Below are 17843 nucleotides of genomic sequence, written 5' to 3' on the forward strand. Positions count from 1 at the left end.
AAATGGTGCTGGTGGCAGATTTGTGGGGTACATGCAAGATGTGAATGAGGCCTCTTGGCTATTTCCTGCAAATGTCTCTCCTGCTGGCTATATCATTCCAGTGTTTGGGCAGAGACAGAACCATACGGCTAATTAATCCTGGAAGAATTCCAGCTTTAGAATTGCCAGATGCATCAGCTCCTCTTGTGGAAATCTGGCACTCCAGTAGGAGTGAATGCCATCCATACTGCCAGTCAGTGCTTGTTTAGTACTGGCACAGACTAAGTTGACTTGGCTAGAGTGTGGATACCAAATCATAATTTGGTACCAAGCCTTAGAAAAATGAAAAGAGGAACCAACTTGGAACACCTACTCCAGGCTAGGCACTTTCCATTGGAATTGTCACCACAAAACTGAGAGGCATGTGTCATCACCTTCATGTTATAGGTGAGGAAACTAAGGCTTAGAGAAGGAAAGTTACTTTCCAGGGTTTAAGATAGCTGTCAAGTGTCAAAATAGGCATTGAAATAGTCTTCCTGACTCCCAAAGACCACATTCTTTGCTACTGTATCATATGGGAAACATAACATAGTAGTTAAAACCTCAGAATTGGGAACTTGGTTTTGAAACCTGGCTCCACCATTTTCATAGTTATATGACTTTGGGGGAAGTCACTTAACCTCACTCTATCTTAGTTTCTTCATCTCTAAGGTGGAAATGACAATATCTATCTATAGGGTTATTATGCAAATCAAAAACATTCATATTTGTAAAGCTCTGAGTACAGTGCCTGGCATGGAGTCAATTTTATATATATATATATATGTGTGTGTGTGTGTGTGTATATATATATATATGTGTGTGTGTGTGTGTGTGTATATATATATATATATATATATATATATATAATTTTATTTATTTTTAGAGAGAGGAAGGGAAAGAGACAGAGAGGGAGATAAACATCAATGTATGGTTGCCCCTCACGTGCCACCTACTGGGGACCTGGCCCACAGCCCAGGTGTGTGCCCTGACTGGGAATTGAACCAATGACCCTTTGTTTTGCAGGCTGGCACTCAATCCACTGAGCCACACCAGCCAGGGCAATTTTCTAAAATAAATGGAGAACTCTTTCTATCCCTTCAAAATCTCTTAATTCTTCCATTCTCAGATCTAGAGAAAAAAAAGAAAGGAACTAGCTCAAGAGGAAAACTCTCCTAGAAGGAAATCAGCTTTTTTTCCTGAAGCTGGAGAAAGGCTAAGGCTATTGAGTGACCTGGACAGACCCAAACGCAAAGCTTGGGAGGGCTGAAAGAGAACGTACGTAGTGTCCATAGGTTGTGGCGAATTTCTGTGTCCACCTATCCTTGATCCCTCACTGCAGCTAGATGTTGCTTGGTCAGCTCTCTCTCACTTCTCCTTCTACCTTCAGATATGGAAGTGGCTGCTGGGATGATAGATAACAAGAGTGGAGGTAGTCATCTGGAGGACTGGGGCCTTTTATTTCTGAAATGATAGAATTTATAAACAAACATCCCAGAATATAGACTTTTCTCTTCCTCTTATCAGAAACCAGATCTATTCACTTGTATTGGGCATATTTTCACGTTAATTTGTTATACTTCCCCATCCTTGGCTTATCTGTTTAGTCTTTGGAACACAGGTTCTCAGCTCCGGCTGCAAATTAGAATTACCTGAGTGGTTTTGTTTTGTTTTGTTTTGTTTTGTTAAATAAAGGACTGGGGCCTTGATCATAGGTTATGGAAGCTGGGCTTAAGGATCATAGCACTGTCTGGCTCAGCTACATATGGGTTTCAGGTCCCTTCACATTGGTATCAAGTTAGCAAGAGCAAAGTGGTGGCTCCACAGCCACACCTCCCTAACCCACAACCGAAGATGTAGAGAGGTGTATATGTCTGTAGAGGCCTTGGAGTTTTCTGGAAGCCTGGGGTGGGAAAAAGGGAAAATATGGTCTGCACTTCCCACTGTAGACATTTGTGTGAATGGGGAAAAGCTGATGATCCAGAGAGACCCTGGGTGCACCAGTATCGCCTCCATCACCATGGCCTGGGTATTGGCTAGTACTCCTTGCCAGGGATCATGGTCCCTTGAACATGATTTGTGCAGCTTCTTTATTCTCCAAGACTGACTGACTGGAAAGACACTCAAATGTCCAACAGTTATGTTGTAAAGGGACAAAAACACTATTTTTGGTGTTAGACACACCTGGGGTCAAATCCCAGCACCACCAGTTAATATCGTGTGATCTGAAGTAAGTCATTTCACCTTGTAGAGCTTCAGTTTCCTTACATCTGAAATGAGGATAATAGTGTCTCTCCCAAGGCTGTTGTAAGGAATAAATGAGAATTTCAGTGTAAAAGTGCCTTGTAAACGGACTTTCCTTCATCCATTGCCTAGTTCTCTCTGCTGCCAGCCAGTATCCTAAGGCCTTCGGGCCTTTGAAAATATAAGGTAATACTGGGAATTCAAATCCCCTCCTTCCCATGAACTAAGCCCCCGTAATTCCTTCTCCCTTAGAATCATGCGGGCCTTGGTCTGTAGATGAACTTCTAGGTCTTACATAGATCTGAGGCATGCTCGTTAATGTCTCAGTTCCACAATTATTTTACTTCCTTTACACCTCTGGGCACCTTCCTGCCTTTCTTTTCCATTGGCATGTTTATTTAGAACACACTGAGGGCTTTTAAATGTGTTTAAGATGGACTCATTTAGGGGTGCCTGACATTTCAATCAGAGATTTGTATATTTATTACAATTTTCTGGCAGATCACCATAAAGTATCTTGAGCAAGGGGTGCTTTTACTAATTCACACAAAGGCTCCATATAAGCTAGAGATGGTCATGCACCTTTCCTATCTCCAACTTGCTGCAGGCACTGGCCACACTCTTATTTATTCCCCTTTTTCCCCATCTCCAGCAGCACAGCACAAACAATGAAAAGTTGTTTTTTTCCCAAACACCAGTTCAACAGTGGGTTTTGGGGTCTTCCACCAAAGTTAGAGAAGTTTTCAGTAATGAAAATATGCCATCTTTGGGCAGGCTCAGGACTCCCACAGGTCTCCATTTCTATCTTAGCTTTCACCATTAACTTTCTATATGACTTTGCGCAGGAACAGTCTTCTGGATCTTAGTCTCTTTATCTGTAGAATGGGACTAAAATGAGGTGGTGGAGGCTCAAATAAGATAATGTACAGGCGTGGGCAAAAGTAGGTTTACAGGTGTGAGCATACGAAACACAGAGTTCATTCTTGTATATTATTTATTATCATAGTATTTCTTTGTATTGTAACTGTAAACCTACTTTTGCCAACCCCCTGTATATAAAATGTAGGTAATGTGTCTGCCAGGTGGCCATACCCTAATTCTTATGCCAGATCTCCTGGGAAGGCTGTCCCACTTCATGCTGGGCACATGACAGGTGCCTAACAATGTTTGTTTCCTTCTCTTAGTCCCAGAGGACCCCCAACTCCATTGCAGGCCTTGTTTCAATTCTCAAGGCCCTAAATTCTAGAAACATAAATCATGCCAATGCTCTGGATCAAATTCTCATAACCTGTCCACTTCAGAGCTGAGTCTTTTCCTCTGTCAGTGTGGGAGCAACCTGGATACTTGGCTGCCAATCCTTCTTTCTCAGAGGTTTTCAAATCTATTTAAAGGATCTTTAGACCCATTCCCTAAGGTAGTTTGTGATGCTTATTCAGTTCAGGGAAAATAATGTGATTTCTTGCTGGATATGAATACAACCTGGACAGTCAAGAGTCCAGGGTTAATTTCCAATTAAGTGTAAAATCACTCACATGAGGATAGTGCTTATTTCCTATCTCCACACAAAGGCCATCCACCCCCTCACTGAGTGCCTTTGAAGAAACACAATAAGAACAATTGTAATGACAGTGGGAGTGCAAAATATAAGAGGGAGAGTAAGGCAAACATGGGAAAGGCAGCTGCTCCTCAGAATAGCATAAAGGGTACTCAGGAGGGTAAAGATACCCCAGCCACATCACCCAGAATTGACTTGTCACAGGAAAGAGTCCATGTCAGATCTTAAGACATAGGAACCTTCCAGACTTAACTATTGGCACTTTACAGAGTAGCTGGGCCTGGGATTAAACTTGTGCATGAGAGAAGAAAAAACTGAAGAGCAGGGGGAACTGAACCAGGTTTGTGACTAGCTTTGCTAGGGGGGTGTGGATCAGGGTGGCTAGTAAAAGGGCCAAGAGACATGACAGTTTTTAGCCAATCAGGATACCCAGCATTGAAGAATACAAGAAATCATGTGGTGGATAACATTTAGGAAGATCTTGAATAACAGGGCATAATCTACCAATAGCAAATAAGGCGCCCACTACCATCACTACTACTATTATTGTTGCTGATTAATAATAATTGAGTGCTTATCAAGGGCCAATAATGGTTATTTGGGTGAAGTAACTTGCCCATAGTGACTGAGGCATGAGTATGGATGAGAGTGTTCAGGTTCCTTCCAGGGTGGTTAGAAGCCAGGTGTCTTCTCAGCAAAGGCTAGCAAAAAAAGACACAGAAAGCAGCAAAGGAACTCAGTATCTAATTGAGTCCCTACATCACAGACCCAGAAGGGAGACAGAATTGAGTCCCACAGGATAGTACTAAGGGCTGAAGAAGAGGTGAGGGACTGCTGGGACTAAGGTTGTCCATAGCCCACCTTCCTCACATTCTGATGGCTCTGGGAACTATTGGGTTGGCCAAAAAGTGCATTTGGTTTTTTCCATAAAATATAAGACACATTTTTCATTTGCACCAATAACTTTATTGATTTGAGTATGTTGGTTATCTCCCACATGGTAGAATGCTGACTGTTCTCCACTAATGTCTCAATTTGATTGCTGTCAATTTCAACTGGCCTACCCAACCATGGAGCATTGTCCAGCAAGAAATCTCCAGCATGCAACTTTGCAAACCACTTTGGACATGCTTGATCAGTCAAAACACCTTCTCTATACACTGTACAAATCTTTTTTTGCATTTCAGTTTTTTACCTTTTTTTAAATAATAAAGCATAATACACTGAAAACGTAGCCTATTTTCTTCCATCTTGAAGGCTAAAATGGCTACACAAAAATTCACCAATTTTCAGTTTTTTTTTAATCAGAATTTAACTGCATGCTGATATGATAGCTACCACAACACAGTCTAACAAAATTGTTTCAAATGAAGTTAAAGACAACTAAGCACTACTAGAGCCATCTTAAGAGGAAAAAAATGTACTTTTTGACCAACCCAATATAATAGGATGGCATAGGCCAGCATCATGGGACCAAGATGGGAGTAGCTGAAGAAGCAGAAGCTAAAGGGATAAGACCAGGGCTGAAAATACTAGTGAAAAACTCAGTTCCCACAGGCCTGCCAAGGGGTGGTGAAGCGCAGGCATACAGAAACAACTGCCCATTTCTGTTCCCTCGGACCAGGAAAGCCCTCTTTTGCAGTCTTAATTTCAGGCACCATTTTAGGCATTCTGAGGGCCTGTATTTTCAGGAAATGGGCTTACAGAGGTTCAGAGGAAGTGATACAACTTGAATGCATACCAAAGTAGGGAGATCCCCTATCTCATGGGGAGGTTTCTGGGTAGAAACATTGCTCTGGAGAAGGCATTTCTGGGTTCTGATCCATCATAACCCAAGCCACCCAGACTGACAGTCTCCTTGTCTTTGAGCCTCTGAGAAAAGGTTGGGCACCTTTGCTTTGCACTCCATTGGCCCCATAAAACCCAGCAAGTCTCTAAATTTAACAGAGTTCAAACTTCACAAAACTCAGACAGGTTGACCTGGGTTACAAGAATACCAGGACCCTGTGGGAAAGCTTAGAGGATCAAAGGTACAAGGGACACAGAAATCCACTTGGCTTCAGTCTCTCCTCTAAGAAAATTTTCCCAGTCTGATGGAAACCATGGGGGATTAGTAAAGGAATGGTCTGGGTTTGTATACTGGATTCACCATTTCCTCGGCTGTGGGAACTTGAGCAAATTATGTTATTCTCTGCCTTAGTTTTCTCATTTGTAAAATGGGGTCAATACCAGTACTTACATCATAGGAATATTATCAGAACAAACCTGGTAAACCTATGCAAAGCACTTAAGAGACACATTTAGCATGCAGTAGTGTCAAGCATCAAATGATCATATAATGTGGGGAATACACATCTCATCTTGGGCCTTTGGGGAAACTGCTTCTGTGCACGGCCCCCTCACCCCCACCAATAGATAGAATGAGACTGGTTAAGGCATTGGTAACCAGCATCAAGGTGCCATCTAAGAATACATACATTCAGCTTCCAAAGAGCTCCTCACCTATTGTACTCCAATGATCAGTTTCTTTGGTGTGTTTGCCCAATTACATGCATAGTGTATTCAGATGGGAGAAGTTGGACAACACCAGGGTTTCTAACTGTCCACAGAGAGTCTTCCCCAGGATTAAGGTGTTGACAAGCATGTGTCTTATGCTGAGAGGCAGGGTTTCTGTAGGCAGCTGCTTCATGCCTGTTGTAAGCAGCATTATGGTTCCCAAAAAGATCCAATGTCTCATCTCCAGGACTGTGATTACATAGTAGAGATGTTGAAGATGTGATTTAAGTTATTGCTGACTTTAAAAATAGGAACATCATCCTGGATTATCTGTGTGAGCCTAGTAAAATCACCCCAATGAAAAGCCAGCCCTTATCAGCAGAGGCAGAAAAAGTCGAGGAAGAGGAAGCAAAAGGATTTGATGTGCCATTCATTGCTTCCTTGAAGATGGAGGGGGCCACATATCAAAACTGGAGACCTCAGTCCTACAACAACAAGGAAATGAATTCTGCTAACAACAGGTGAACTTGGAAAAGGATCCTGAGCCCCAGCTGACAACCACTTCCTGGCTGATACCTTGATTTTAGTTCAGTGAGACCCTAAGAAGAAGATCCAGCCACATTATGCAGAACTTCTGACCTATAAAAGCCCTGAGAAAATAAAGGGATGTTGTTTTAAGCTGCTAACTTTGTAGGCATTTGTTACAGCAGCAGTAGAAAACTAAAACAATGGTCGTGGGCCTTAATTTGTACATCTGTCAAATGGGGACAAACTCCCTGGTTTTAGCTACTTGATGGGACTGTTATGAGGACAAAATGATGGAGAAAACAGTGCTCTTCAGAGTTTCAAGTCATAAAACTATTGGGATATACTCCAACAGGGGGGGAAATCAATGTTGTTGATGCAATTGGGTTGAAGCAATTAAAAGCTTAGAGCTCCTGACATTTCCCAGAAGTGCTGAGATTGTTTGGGGGATGGGTTAGTATGTTTTATTGATTATGCTATTACAGTTGTCCCAATTTTTCCCCTTAGCTTCCTTCTGCCCAGTACCCTCCTTCTCTCCAGCAATCCCCCCTTAATTGCTGCCCATGGGTCGCGCATGTAAGTTCTTTAAGGGGATGTTAAGTGCTGAGGTTTTGGAGGGCTGCTCTCCCTCTCCCAGTGAAGCAGCACAGCACAGGTGAAAACAGAAAACCTAGGTCCCACTCTATTTTGTATCTGTGTGACCTTGGGCAAGTTGTCACCTCTCTGAGCTTCAGTGAAATGAGAGAAAACTCCTGCTCATTTGCCATCTGCCTCTCATCTCTCTAGGTGATTCTCCATTAGCTGAAGACAACTGGCAACAATCTAACCCTTTAAAATAGAGAAACACAGGGGAGGAGAAGGGATGCAGCTAAGGCCACACACTGGAGCTCTGCCTAGAGGATAGGGCTGTGTGAGGCCCACCTGAAGCAATGAATATACACATGTGATGGAAACAAAGCAGTACCCAGATGGAAGGCCGGCCTATTTGTCCTCCCCTACCCACGCCCCCCTCAAGTGTGTGTGCTGCTATGGGAAGCAGATATCCTGATTCTGGTAAACTGGTGACCAAAAGGAAGTAGAGTTCACAGACCCTTGGGTACTACTTTGAACACCTGTGTTGTGGCACTGGCAGCTGCATGGGAACACAAGCAATGACACTTGCTCTAACAGCTTCCCTTTAACAAACAGGACTCAGAAAGGTCTACTCAGTTTACTCGCTAATTAGCCCAACTGTGTTTTAGTTCCTTTCCATTGATTTAGATGGCAAATGAGGAAGACTAGGAGCTTTTGTCTGGGAGTATTTCATTTGGTGGAAAATATGTGGGAATCAAGAAAGAAGGTAAAAGCCAAATTCCCAAAATAATGACCATTAAAGCCACCCATCATAATACCCCTTGCTAAGTAAGCATGGTGTAACTGAAAGAACCCTGAGTAGGAGCCTAAGGATGTGGGATCTTCTTTAGACATGCCTCCTACCTTGTTCTGCCTGTTTCCCCAATGGTAGACTAGGCAGTTAGAGTACACACTTTTTGCAAGGTCCTTCCAATCAAATACTTTATGGGTAGTAAAAAAAAAAGTCTTTTATCTCAAGGCTGTAGTTCTTAACCTTTATTGGGTCACAGGCCCGTTTCAGTAGAATGTTATGGACATCTCTCCAGAACAGGCACGTTGGCCTGGAATTCTGCACGCCATTTCAGGGGCTCCATGACGTTCCTGCATCCATGGGCACTGGGTTAAAAACTGCTTCTTTCAGGAAATAAAAGAACTTAACTGCAGAAGGCAAACATGATGCAACATAACAGCTGCCCAGCCTCAATCCATCTTAACAATTTTTCCCAGCATTTGACCCCTAAATGGAACTACTGCAGGACAAACACAGTCTCCCTTTTCTAAAGAACTGTTTTTAGCTTTTCTTTCCTGATTTCTTGGAAAGCAAGCTGCTAGGAAAAAAACAGGCAGAAGAATAATTCAAAGAGACGGAGGCTTTGACATGCAAAACGTGCTTTGCAGATTTGTCCTAAGTGGTTGTATGCAAGAGCAGGAAGGCCACCTTCCTGAGTCCACATGGAAGGCTGGTGGGGGGCATCACCCAAACTGTCTAGCCCCACAGGAGCAGACAGGTTCTTGGCAATATATTTCAGTGCCAGAGCTCTAACCTGACACCAGGCTCCATATCATCAGTAAGAGACATATTAGGATTCTCCAATGTTTAGCAAACATTCCTACTTCCCTGATTTCAGGGTAAGCAATGGCCCCAACCCAAATAGCTTTTAGTTCAGAGACCTTTGAGATCAGTGGTTAGGCCCAAATCTTTGACTCCGAGGTCCTTTCGAGGAGGCAGGAAGTTCAAAGAAAGAGTTGAAAACTGAGATCCACTCTTCAACTCAGGTGGATGGATAGCTTGGTTTCTGCAGAGTCTGGTTTGAGGGAGGTCAGACATTCACAGTCTGCAGGAGCCCAAGGTAGACCTCAGGGGATAAAGACAGAATACAATGGATAAATAAGCCTGTTCTAGGATATGTACCCCCTATTTATAGCATCCCAGAGCCTGAAGGTGCAGGACCAGGAAGGAGCTGCTCTTCAGCACAAAATAACGCAGCACACAAGGGTTTGACGAAGACCCTTCTGGAACCCGGAAAGGGTCTTCTGAGGCCAAGGCTTTTACAACCTGAAAGGGAAAGAAGAGAGTAGAGAATTAGCTAGCATGGGTCAAGCACTTAACAGCCACCTAGCAGCAGGGCCTCTCTTAGTAGGTAGTTAACCATAAAATTGGTAGCTAATCTTCTGATTAACAGGGCTGGCTTGGAAAAGGCCCCTTTGATTCTGATCCCATGAAACAGGCCTAAGATGGTGCTATACTCAGGAATAGAAACTATGTGCCTTTGGTCTCACCTCTAATCACCAAAAAGTCTACAGAAATTAAGAAGCCTGATACCTCTGGGATTCCACCCCCCCCCAACCCACCCACCATAACACGGCTACTGCCTTTATAGCATTTATAGCACTACAATAATTCCAAACTTTCTTTTACTGGGATTTCACCTCCAAGAGGGTGGATAAGGAAAATGCTTATGTACCTCGGCACCTCTGAAGGTTGGCAGTGATAAGAAAGAAAAGGAAGCCTGGGGAGCATATGGAAAGCTCTGCTTCAGACACCAGGATCTCATTTATGTGTATACTGCTTCATGTTATGCCAACAATCTGATAGTCAAACAATGAGAACTCCTTGATAAAGAAATTTCCATCATCTCCATGGCTCCTGCTGATATTAGCAGTTACTTATCCTCACTGAACCTCAGCTCCTTCATTTGTTGAGTTAAAAATACACAGTATCCTCCCTATATCTGGCATTTGATATGGATCACGTGAGCTAATGAATGTGAAAGTGCTTTACATGAGACAAAGATAAAGAATTAAGAAAGCAGTTTTAGGGAGATAACACTGAAGTAGCGATTTACAAATACTAAGGTGTACTCTTGGTATCTGCTATAATACCAAAAGAGAGGTTACTGATCTTCTTATAGACCCAAAGATTGCCAGAGTTAGCAGGTTCCAGCCTTTTCATTTTATAGATTGGGAAATTGAGGCTCAGAGAAGGAAATGTACTTGCCTAAAATGTCACAGCCTAGGATCCCTAATGAACTTGATTCAAAAGCAACTTATAAAACTACACTGTAGTTTAGGGAGGGAGGGAGGGAGGGAGGGAGGAAGGAGAGGGTTAACTGAGAATCTCCGAACTGGAAGGCAGTGAGTTTAAGAGTCATATCATTATAGGGTAATGAACTGAGGCATGGAGATAAGTTTCCTCCCTCTGAACTGACACAGTATTCCAGTCTTCAAAAACTCTGATCCCATAGAGAAGGCTCACATGTAACAAGGTCCTGTAACCAGGGATGGGAGACTACATACCTGAGGCCTCAACTCTCATCTCCAGGAAGTCTGCCTTGAGAACTGTGGGTAAAATAGGAAATACGTTTCACTAAAACTCTAGAAATCAAAACTGGAAAGGCAAAGCAAGGGTAAGGGTGGTCCTTCCATGCCAGTGCCGACGTGGTCATTTTAAATAATGCCTAAGTGATTCCACCCAGATATTTCAAAGCATCTAGCTCCATGCTTATAGGTTGAGCTACCTCTCTGGCAGATTTAGAGAGTCCAGTTTCCCAGACACAAGGACATTTTCCACGTGCCAGACTTTGAGAACCAGACTATGGAAGCCTAGGGGAGCCCAGAGAAATTGACCCAAAATCAGATACTACAGTCTGTAATTATCTCTAAAAGGGAAAAGGGGCAAGGAGGGAGGGCAAATACCATGTGAATCATGAATCCTCCTTTGACTTGAATACCAAAGCAGCCTTGCCTTGCCATTTGTGCTTAGATCAACCCTAAATTATCCTCATCTAGAGACAGCTGGAGGGAAAAGACAATCCTGAAGAGTCAAACCCCATATAGTGTAGCCAGAATAGTCTAGACAACAGCTGGTCACAGGGTTATATGTTCACCCTTGTTTTTTTCTTCACTCTTAAGTCTATTTACACTCACTCCCTGAGTGATCATACCCCTATCCATGCTCTCAATCACCAGCAAATACGAGGACTCTCCTAAAAGAGCTTCTATTCACATTTTGGTATATGTGAAAGCCCCCATCTAAAAAGTTCTACCCCTGAATCTCTGTAGGCCCAGCCCCAACTATAGGCTGAGTTATAGTTACCTAATGGACATCTCTATCTGGATGTCCCACAGGATCTTCAAAAACACTGTGTCCAAAATTGAGCAGAGCAACTTTTCCACAAAAGCTGTTCCTCCATGATTCATTATTGTTACCATCTACTTAGTTACCCAAGTTAGAGTTTTCTATCTTAATCCTTCACCAATGTTCCATGTTTGAAAGCAAGGCATTATCGAATCTACCTCAAATCTCTCCTTCGTGGCTGGATGGCTCAGTTGGTTGGAGTGGCTCAAAAGGTTGCGGGTTTGATGGCAGATCAGGACATGTGCCAAGGCTGTTAGGTTGTGGGTTCTATCCCTGGTTGGTACACATATGAGGGGCAGGTGGTTGATGTTTCCCTCTCACACCAAAGTCTGTCTGTCTCTCTCTCTCCCCCCCCTACCTTCCTCTCTCTCTAGAATCAATAACCATATCATCAGGTGAGAACTTAAAAAAAATCTCTTCTTCAATTTCATGTCTACTGGCAATGCCACAGGTCAGGGCCTCATCAACTCTAGCCAGGATGATTAGCTTCCTAACTGGTCTTCCTGTCTCTATTCTTGACTTTCCCATTACTAACAGAATGATTATTTTTATAATTTAGTCAGCTCTGAATATGCATTGTCATGCTTAAAAGTCTTCCATAACTCTCAATGGACTACTGTATAAAGACCAAACTCTTTGGTATGTCACACAAGGCCTTTACAATCTGGCCCTGATCCATCTTCCTGGCCTCAACTTCAGTTAAGCTGCCCTCTTCTTACCCCCACATTCTAGCCAAAGTGAAAAGCTATTCACTTCCTTACCCTGTGTTGCATAAGCTGTTCTGCCTTACTGAGCTGTCTTCTCCTCCCTTCTCAAAGAACTACTTCTCATTTTCTTTTGAGGTGTTTTTTTTTTTTAATTGTCGTGGAAGGGGGATGAATGAGGGAGTAAGGTCATTCAAATGTCAGGTGTACAAATGGGAAGCAAAAAGGGGCGGAGCACAGGTTAAACAGATCATCATTTTCATCTCCACGGACTGGACTGACTGTGGCTAGTCTGAGAATCTTGGCCAATTGCCAGTATGTAGATTAACTGATACAAGTGATGGTTAAAATATGAATGGTTTCCCTATGTAAACACTGTGTAGGAGGAGCCTATGGGCACCTAGGATGTTGACTTCTGACATACTGAAGGATCAGAGTACCAACTTTGGTCTTATCCACATTCTCTCCAAGATGGAATCTGGGGATAAAGATTACACCTAGATTCCAGAGGCCTAGGCATAAGATACGTAGAGTGATGCTCAAGCCTAAAGTGCTCCCTTACGCTGTGGTTGGTCCAAGACTTTCAGAGCACTAGCTGATGAAGCTAGGCAGTAGTTACCAATCTTCCCATGCTCTCAATGCCTGTTTGGCTATAGTTTCCATATTGGAAGTCAGTCTTCCTCAAAGATTCTATTACACTCTGCTCATGCCTCTTACATACTTCTTCCCAATGCCTTGGTTCTCTTCCAAGGCTACAGATCAATCCCTCACATTTTTTGGTGTATTTCTATTTATCTTTTAAGCCCCAGATCAGAGACATCACCTCTTATAAAGCTTTCCTTCAGATGTGCCCAGTTCATTATGCTAATTCTAGTTTACTTCCTTTTATTTCCCTCATATTTATTTCTCATATGGCTTATTCTATGAGGGAAAAAAGACTACCAAGAAGTAGGAACTAGTCCTGCTCATAGGTGGGTACTTTATTAAGAGTCTCTCTCCCACTCTGACTGGTGTGGCTCAGTGGATTGAGTGCTGGCCTGTGAACCAAAGGGCTGCTGGTTTGATTCCCAGTCAGGGTATATGCCTAGGTTGTGGGCGCATGAGAGGCAAACATACATTGATATTTCTCTCCCTCTCTTTCTCCCTCTTCACCTCTCTCTAAAAATAAATATTTTAAAAAGTCTTTCTCCCCCTCTCTCTATTTGTTTTTTCTTTTCTTTCGTTTTTTTTTTAACAAGGTAGACATTTGATTAGGTCTGCTTCAAAAAATCCTAGGTAAAAATTTTATTTTCATTCTATCAGTAAGAAAAATCTGGGGTGCTGACCTCACTTTTATTCTTTATAATAGAATAAATGGTGAATTATTGTCCAAGGAGAATTTGGCCCAGCCTAGGGTTCCCTGTGACTTACTGCTAAGCAGAACTATGGTCACCTGCTGTGCACAATCAGGTCCTGGTGAGGCAGGTCCCACAGTTTTGACTAGATGGTGTCAAACCTACCTCAGTTCCCTGATGATAAAAGCACATTGTTCTGCTTTTAACTAACCACATAGAAGAGTTACACTCCTATCAGCCATCTGGAAGCACAATTTCAAACTTTCTGATTGTCATCAAGGGGCAAATTCACAAAAGGGTGCCTGAAGGCTAAGCAACCATTTGTCTAGGTGTTCCAGGCAAAATCGTCCCAAATGCCAGGCCCTGGACAGTCTGCATAAGCACTTGAAAAGAAGGAAGGAGGGAAAGAAGGGAGGGGGGAAGAGAGGGATGGAGGGAGGGGGAGAGAGAGAGAAAGGGATGGAAAAGAAATGAGGGAGGCAAACAGACAATATACAGAAACAGATAAAGAAAGAGAGACAGTAAAAAGGTGAAACAAACAGTGACAAAGACAGAAGCATAGATATAAGCAGAAAAACACAAAGAGAGACAGAAGAGGCAGAATGACAGACACAGAAAGAAACAGAGTGTAAGAGAGACAAATAGAGTGACAAAAGAGAGACAGACCAGCAGGTACAGAAAAAAAGTCAGAAACACAGGGTGAGAGACAGAGTTGTGAGAAAGAAATGGACAAAGACAGACAGGAACAGAGACAGAGATAGAGATACAGAGAAATAGAGACAGAGAATATAAAAGAGCAAATGGGATGCTCATGATGCGTTTTTTAAAAAGTGATATTGTTTCTCTTCTGTCGCCTCTTACCTTCCTGTTTTCCGGGAAGCTGTTTCAAAGAACCTGGTCCTGGAAGCCACCCTGTAAACAGAAGCCAACCAAGTCCCTTGAGTTTCACTGGAATAAGTCTGAGAACCAATGACCAAGGGAAGAACAAGAGAATATGGACGAGATGGGCCATCAATGCCAGGCCATGGCTTAGTTTGCAAAGAACCTGGGCCTGAGGAGAAACCTAAATATCAGAATGTGAAATTGCTTAGAGACCATAGGAACCCTCAAGGCTATGGTTGACACCTTGTGTTCTCCACTGGTTTGGAGTGGTCCAAATATGTTGTCCACTTAGGATATTCTTGGCAGAAAAAACTGAAAGAAGTCCTAGGCTTCAAAGTATAATTTTTGGCATTGTGTAAATATGAGTAGGGCCTCCAAAAAACCAGAATTATCTTCTGAGGGGCAGGCCCCCTGTAGTACAGGCTCCTCCTGATAGGTGAGTGTTCTAGGAACACATCTATATCAGTGTACTAGCTGGGGTTGTTGTGAGAGGCTGCATTCGGCTTCAGTGAATTTTTTTTGAATACCATTTTAATGCATTTGCCCATTTCATGATAGGTGATTTATAAGCACACCTGCCCACACTGCCCTGAGTATTCTGTAGTTTTTGACAAAAAACCAGCATGACTACCATGCCCCACCCTCCCCATTTACCCTATCTCTTCCTGAGTGACTTGTTTTTGTTTCCCTGGATAAAAAAAAAATTTCTCAAAGGGAAATGTTTTTCTGATGTGGTAGAGGTGAAACAGATATAGCCAGAAGCCCTACAAGGCATCAAAATCAATGAGTTCAAAAACTGTTTTTGAGCAGTGGAAAAAAATGTCTTGATAGCTGTATTGCATCAAATGGAGAGCACTTTGAAGGTGACTGGAGTTTAGACATGTAAAAATAAATACAAAATTTTTGTAAATAAATTCCAGGGGGTTTTCTGGGCCCCACCTTGTACATTTAGCATTATAATGAGTCAAAATGGTGAAAGCTTTCAAAAAATTTGCCCCACTTCACAATTATGAAAAACAAGAGATACAAGAAAAAGAAACACCAGGAGGAAGTATACTGAGAGGCATCCCAGGCACTGACTGAGGAGGGGCCAGCCAGGCTAGCTGTAGCCAAGCAAGGCAGGTCCCTGAGAACTGCTGCCACTGTAGCAGCTTTAGCTCTGGCTCTTTGGTTTGTAGTCCAGCTTCAGAAAGGCTCATACCCTGCAAGAGGCTCTCTGGAGGATATGAGTCAATTTGGAAGATTAAAAAAAAAAACTTCATTAGCACCAGCTGGTGTGGCTCAGTGGCTTGAGCGCGCCAGCCTGCAAACCAAAGGGTCACCGGTTTACTTCCCAGTCAGGGCACAGGCCTGGGTTGCTAGGCCAGGTCCCTGGTGGGGGGTGCATGAGACACAACCACATAGTGATGTTTCTCTCCTTCTCTTTCTCCCTCCCTTCCCCTCACTCTAAAAATAAATAAATAAAAATTTAAAAAATTCTTCATTAATTTACTTTTAAAAACCAGTAGCAGTAACGAGAAAAAAAGAAAATTTCCAGAGCCAAGGGAGCATGAAAACTGAAGGTAATCTTATCACCCATAAGAGTTCAGGACAGCTAGAAACATGGGTCTCCTATTAGGCACTAAGGTTCAAACTCTTCAGCTTTGGAGAAATCTCTCAGCCTTCAGTGTTGGGTGGAACACTTTTAAACAGGGCTGGTCTGCGCATTCCCCTAGACTCCCAGGGGTGTCCAACCTTTTGGCATCTCTGGGACACACTGGAAGCAGAAGAGTTGTTTTGGGCCACACATTAAATCCATTGCAACATGTAATCACACAAAAAAAAATCTCTTAAGGTTTTAAGTAAATATATGATTTTGTGTTGGGCTACATTGACAGCCATCCTGAGCCACATGTGGCTCAAGGGGAATGGGTTGGACGCCCCTGCGAGACTAGACTATGGACTGAATGATGCCCCAGGGTTGTGCACTCTATGCCTTTCATAACCACAGTGGTGATCCTAAGAGCACTCCTAGTGGCCTAAGATGGGCCTTAAATCAAGAATGAGGAATAACCCTACTTACACAGATGATGGGATTTCCCCTGCATTGCCAGCTACAATATCTGGTTTTGGTTCTGTTTTCTGGGGAGTAGCCGCCCTGCACAAAGGGTCTGGAGGCCTCACTGGGGGACGGATGACGGTTGGCTTTTCTCCTGGAGGCCGCACTTTGCTGAAACTGTCAGAGTCTCCTGGGAGAGAAAACAACAGCAAGGACTTGGATGGTTAGCCAATGGAAAACTATGAAATATCAGGGTTATCTAGGCCACCTCCTTTGGCACCCATGTCTTTTGGTCACTGACAGCTCTGGATTTTTTAAAAATAATTCTTCCAGCCGCCATCCCTTCAGAAAGTCTATGTCTGAACACCACCTCTGAAGTTCATGTTCATGTGACCTAAGGCATGTCACGTCAATATGCTGAGTTTCAGTTTTGTTATCCATATAATCAAGACCAATAACACATTATTTTACAAAGATATTGAGAATCTAATTAAGTGCTAATATGTTTCGTATAGTGCTTGGCACATACATAGTAGGTGCTTAGTCAATGTTGGATGATGAATCTGAATTTTTTAAATTTATCACCTCCACACTCCAGGCTTTTTCACTGAGACCTTAACTACTGTAGCAGTCTCCTAACTTGCCTTCCTGCCTCTGTGACTCCAGTTTCCAGGTCAGTTCATACAAAATGAATGTACATCATTTTTATAAGACATTTTTGGCAGCAGTATGGTGAAATGGGATGCACTCACACATTGCTGGTGACACTGTACACTGGGCTTATTCTATCTAGACAGCCATCAAGAATTCTGAAACAATGTGGATGAAATGCAAAATCATACATATGAGATAGTTCATATTTGTTGATCTAGTTGATCCGCTTTGAGGATTGGGTCCAAATGAATTTAACCCAAAAGAAAAGAAATTTTAAAAAAAGCAATTGGCACAAGAACATGCTTCTTAACAGCAAAAAGTCAGACCCAACCACAAAGGCTATGCAAATGAATCAATTCTTACAAGCACTTAACCAATATGTATTATGTATGAACTGACAAGGACTTGGGCCAGGTCAAAAAATATATGAATATAAAATAATGAAAGTGAAAAAAGTCTACATAAAGTGTTCATGGCCTGATGAACACCATATGCAAGTAGACAATGCATAACTATGCAAGTAGATCTTGATATTCATTCCACTTTTGTCAATAAATCTTGATATTCATTAAGCTTTCTTCTATAAAAAAATTAAGGTAAATGTAAAAAAATATTAACTTTAATCCATATAATGCTGTTGTCA

At 42.5% G+C, this 17843-nt stretch overlaps 1 protein-coding gene across 1 annotated transcript in view; it reads right to left on the reverse strand.

Annotated features, from left to right (window-relative positions):
- Positions 1-8861: 8861 nt before the first annotated feature.
- OPHN1 (oligophrenin 1) overlaps positions 8862-17843 on the reverse strand; it is a 279618-nt gene continuing 270636 nt past the window's right edge. The window contains exons 22-25 of the mRNA XM_054574254.1: positions 16571-16736; positions 14488-14538; positions 10748-10789; positions 8862-9506 (exon numbers count right to left, since the gene is read on the reverse strand). Coding sequence (XP_054430229.1) covers positions 10756-10789; positions 14488-14538; positions 16571-16736 — 251 coding nt within the window. The 3' untranslated portion in view covers positions 8862-9506; positions 10748-10755. The remainder of the gene's footprint in view (positions 9507-10747; positions 10790-14487; positions 14539-16570; positions 16737-17843) is intronic.

The sequence above is a fragment of the Pteronotus mesoamericanus genome, unplaced genomic scaffold (genome assembly GCF_021234165.1).
Source record: "Pteronotus mesoamericanus isolate MK-2021 breed Mesoamerican mustached bat unplaced genomic scaffold, CSHL_Meso_final contig_256, whole genome shotgun sequence".
NCBI lineage: Eukaryota > Metazoa > Chordata > Mammalia > Chiroptera > Mormoopidae > Pteronotus > Pteronotus mesoamericanus.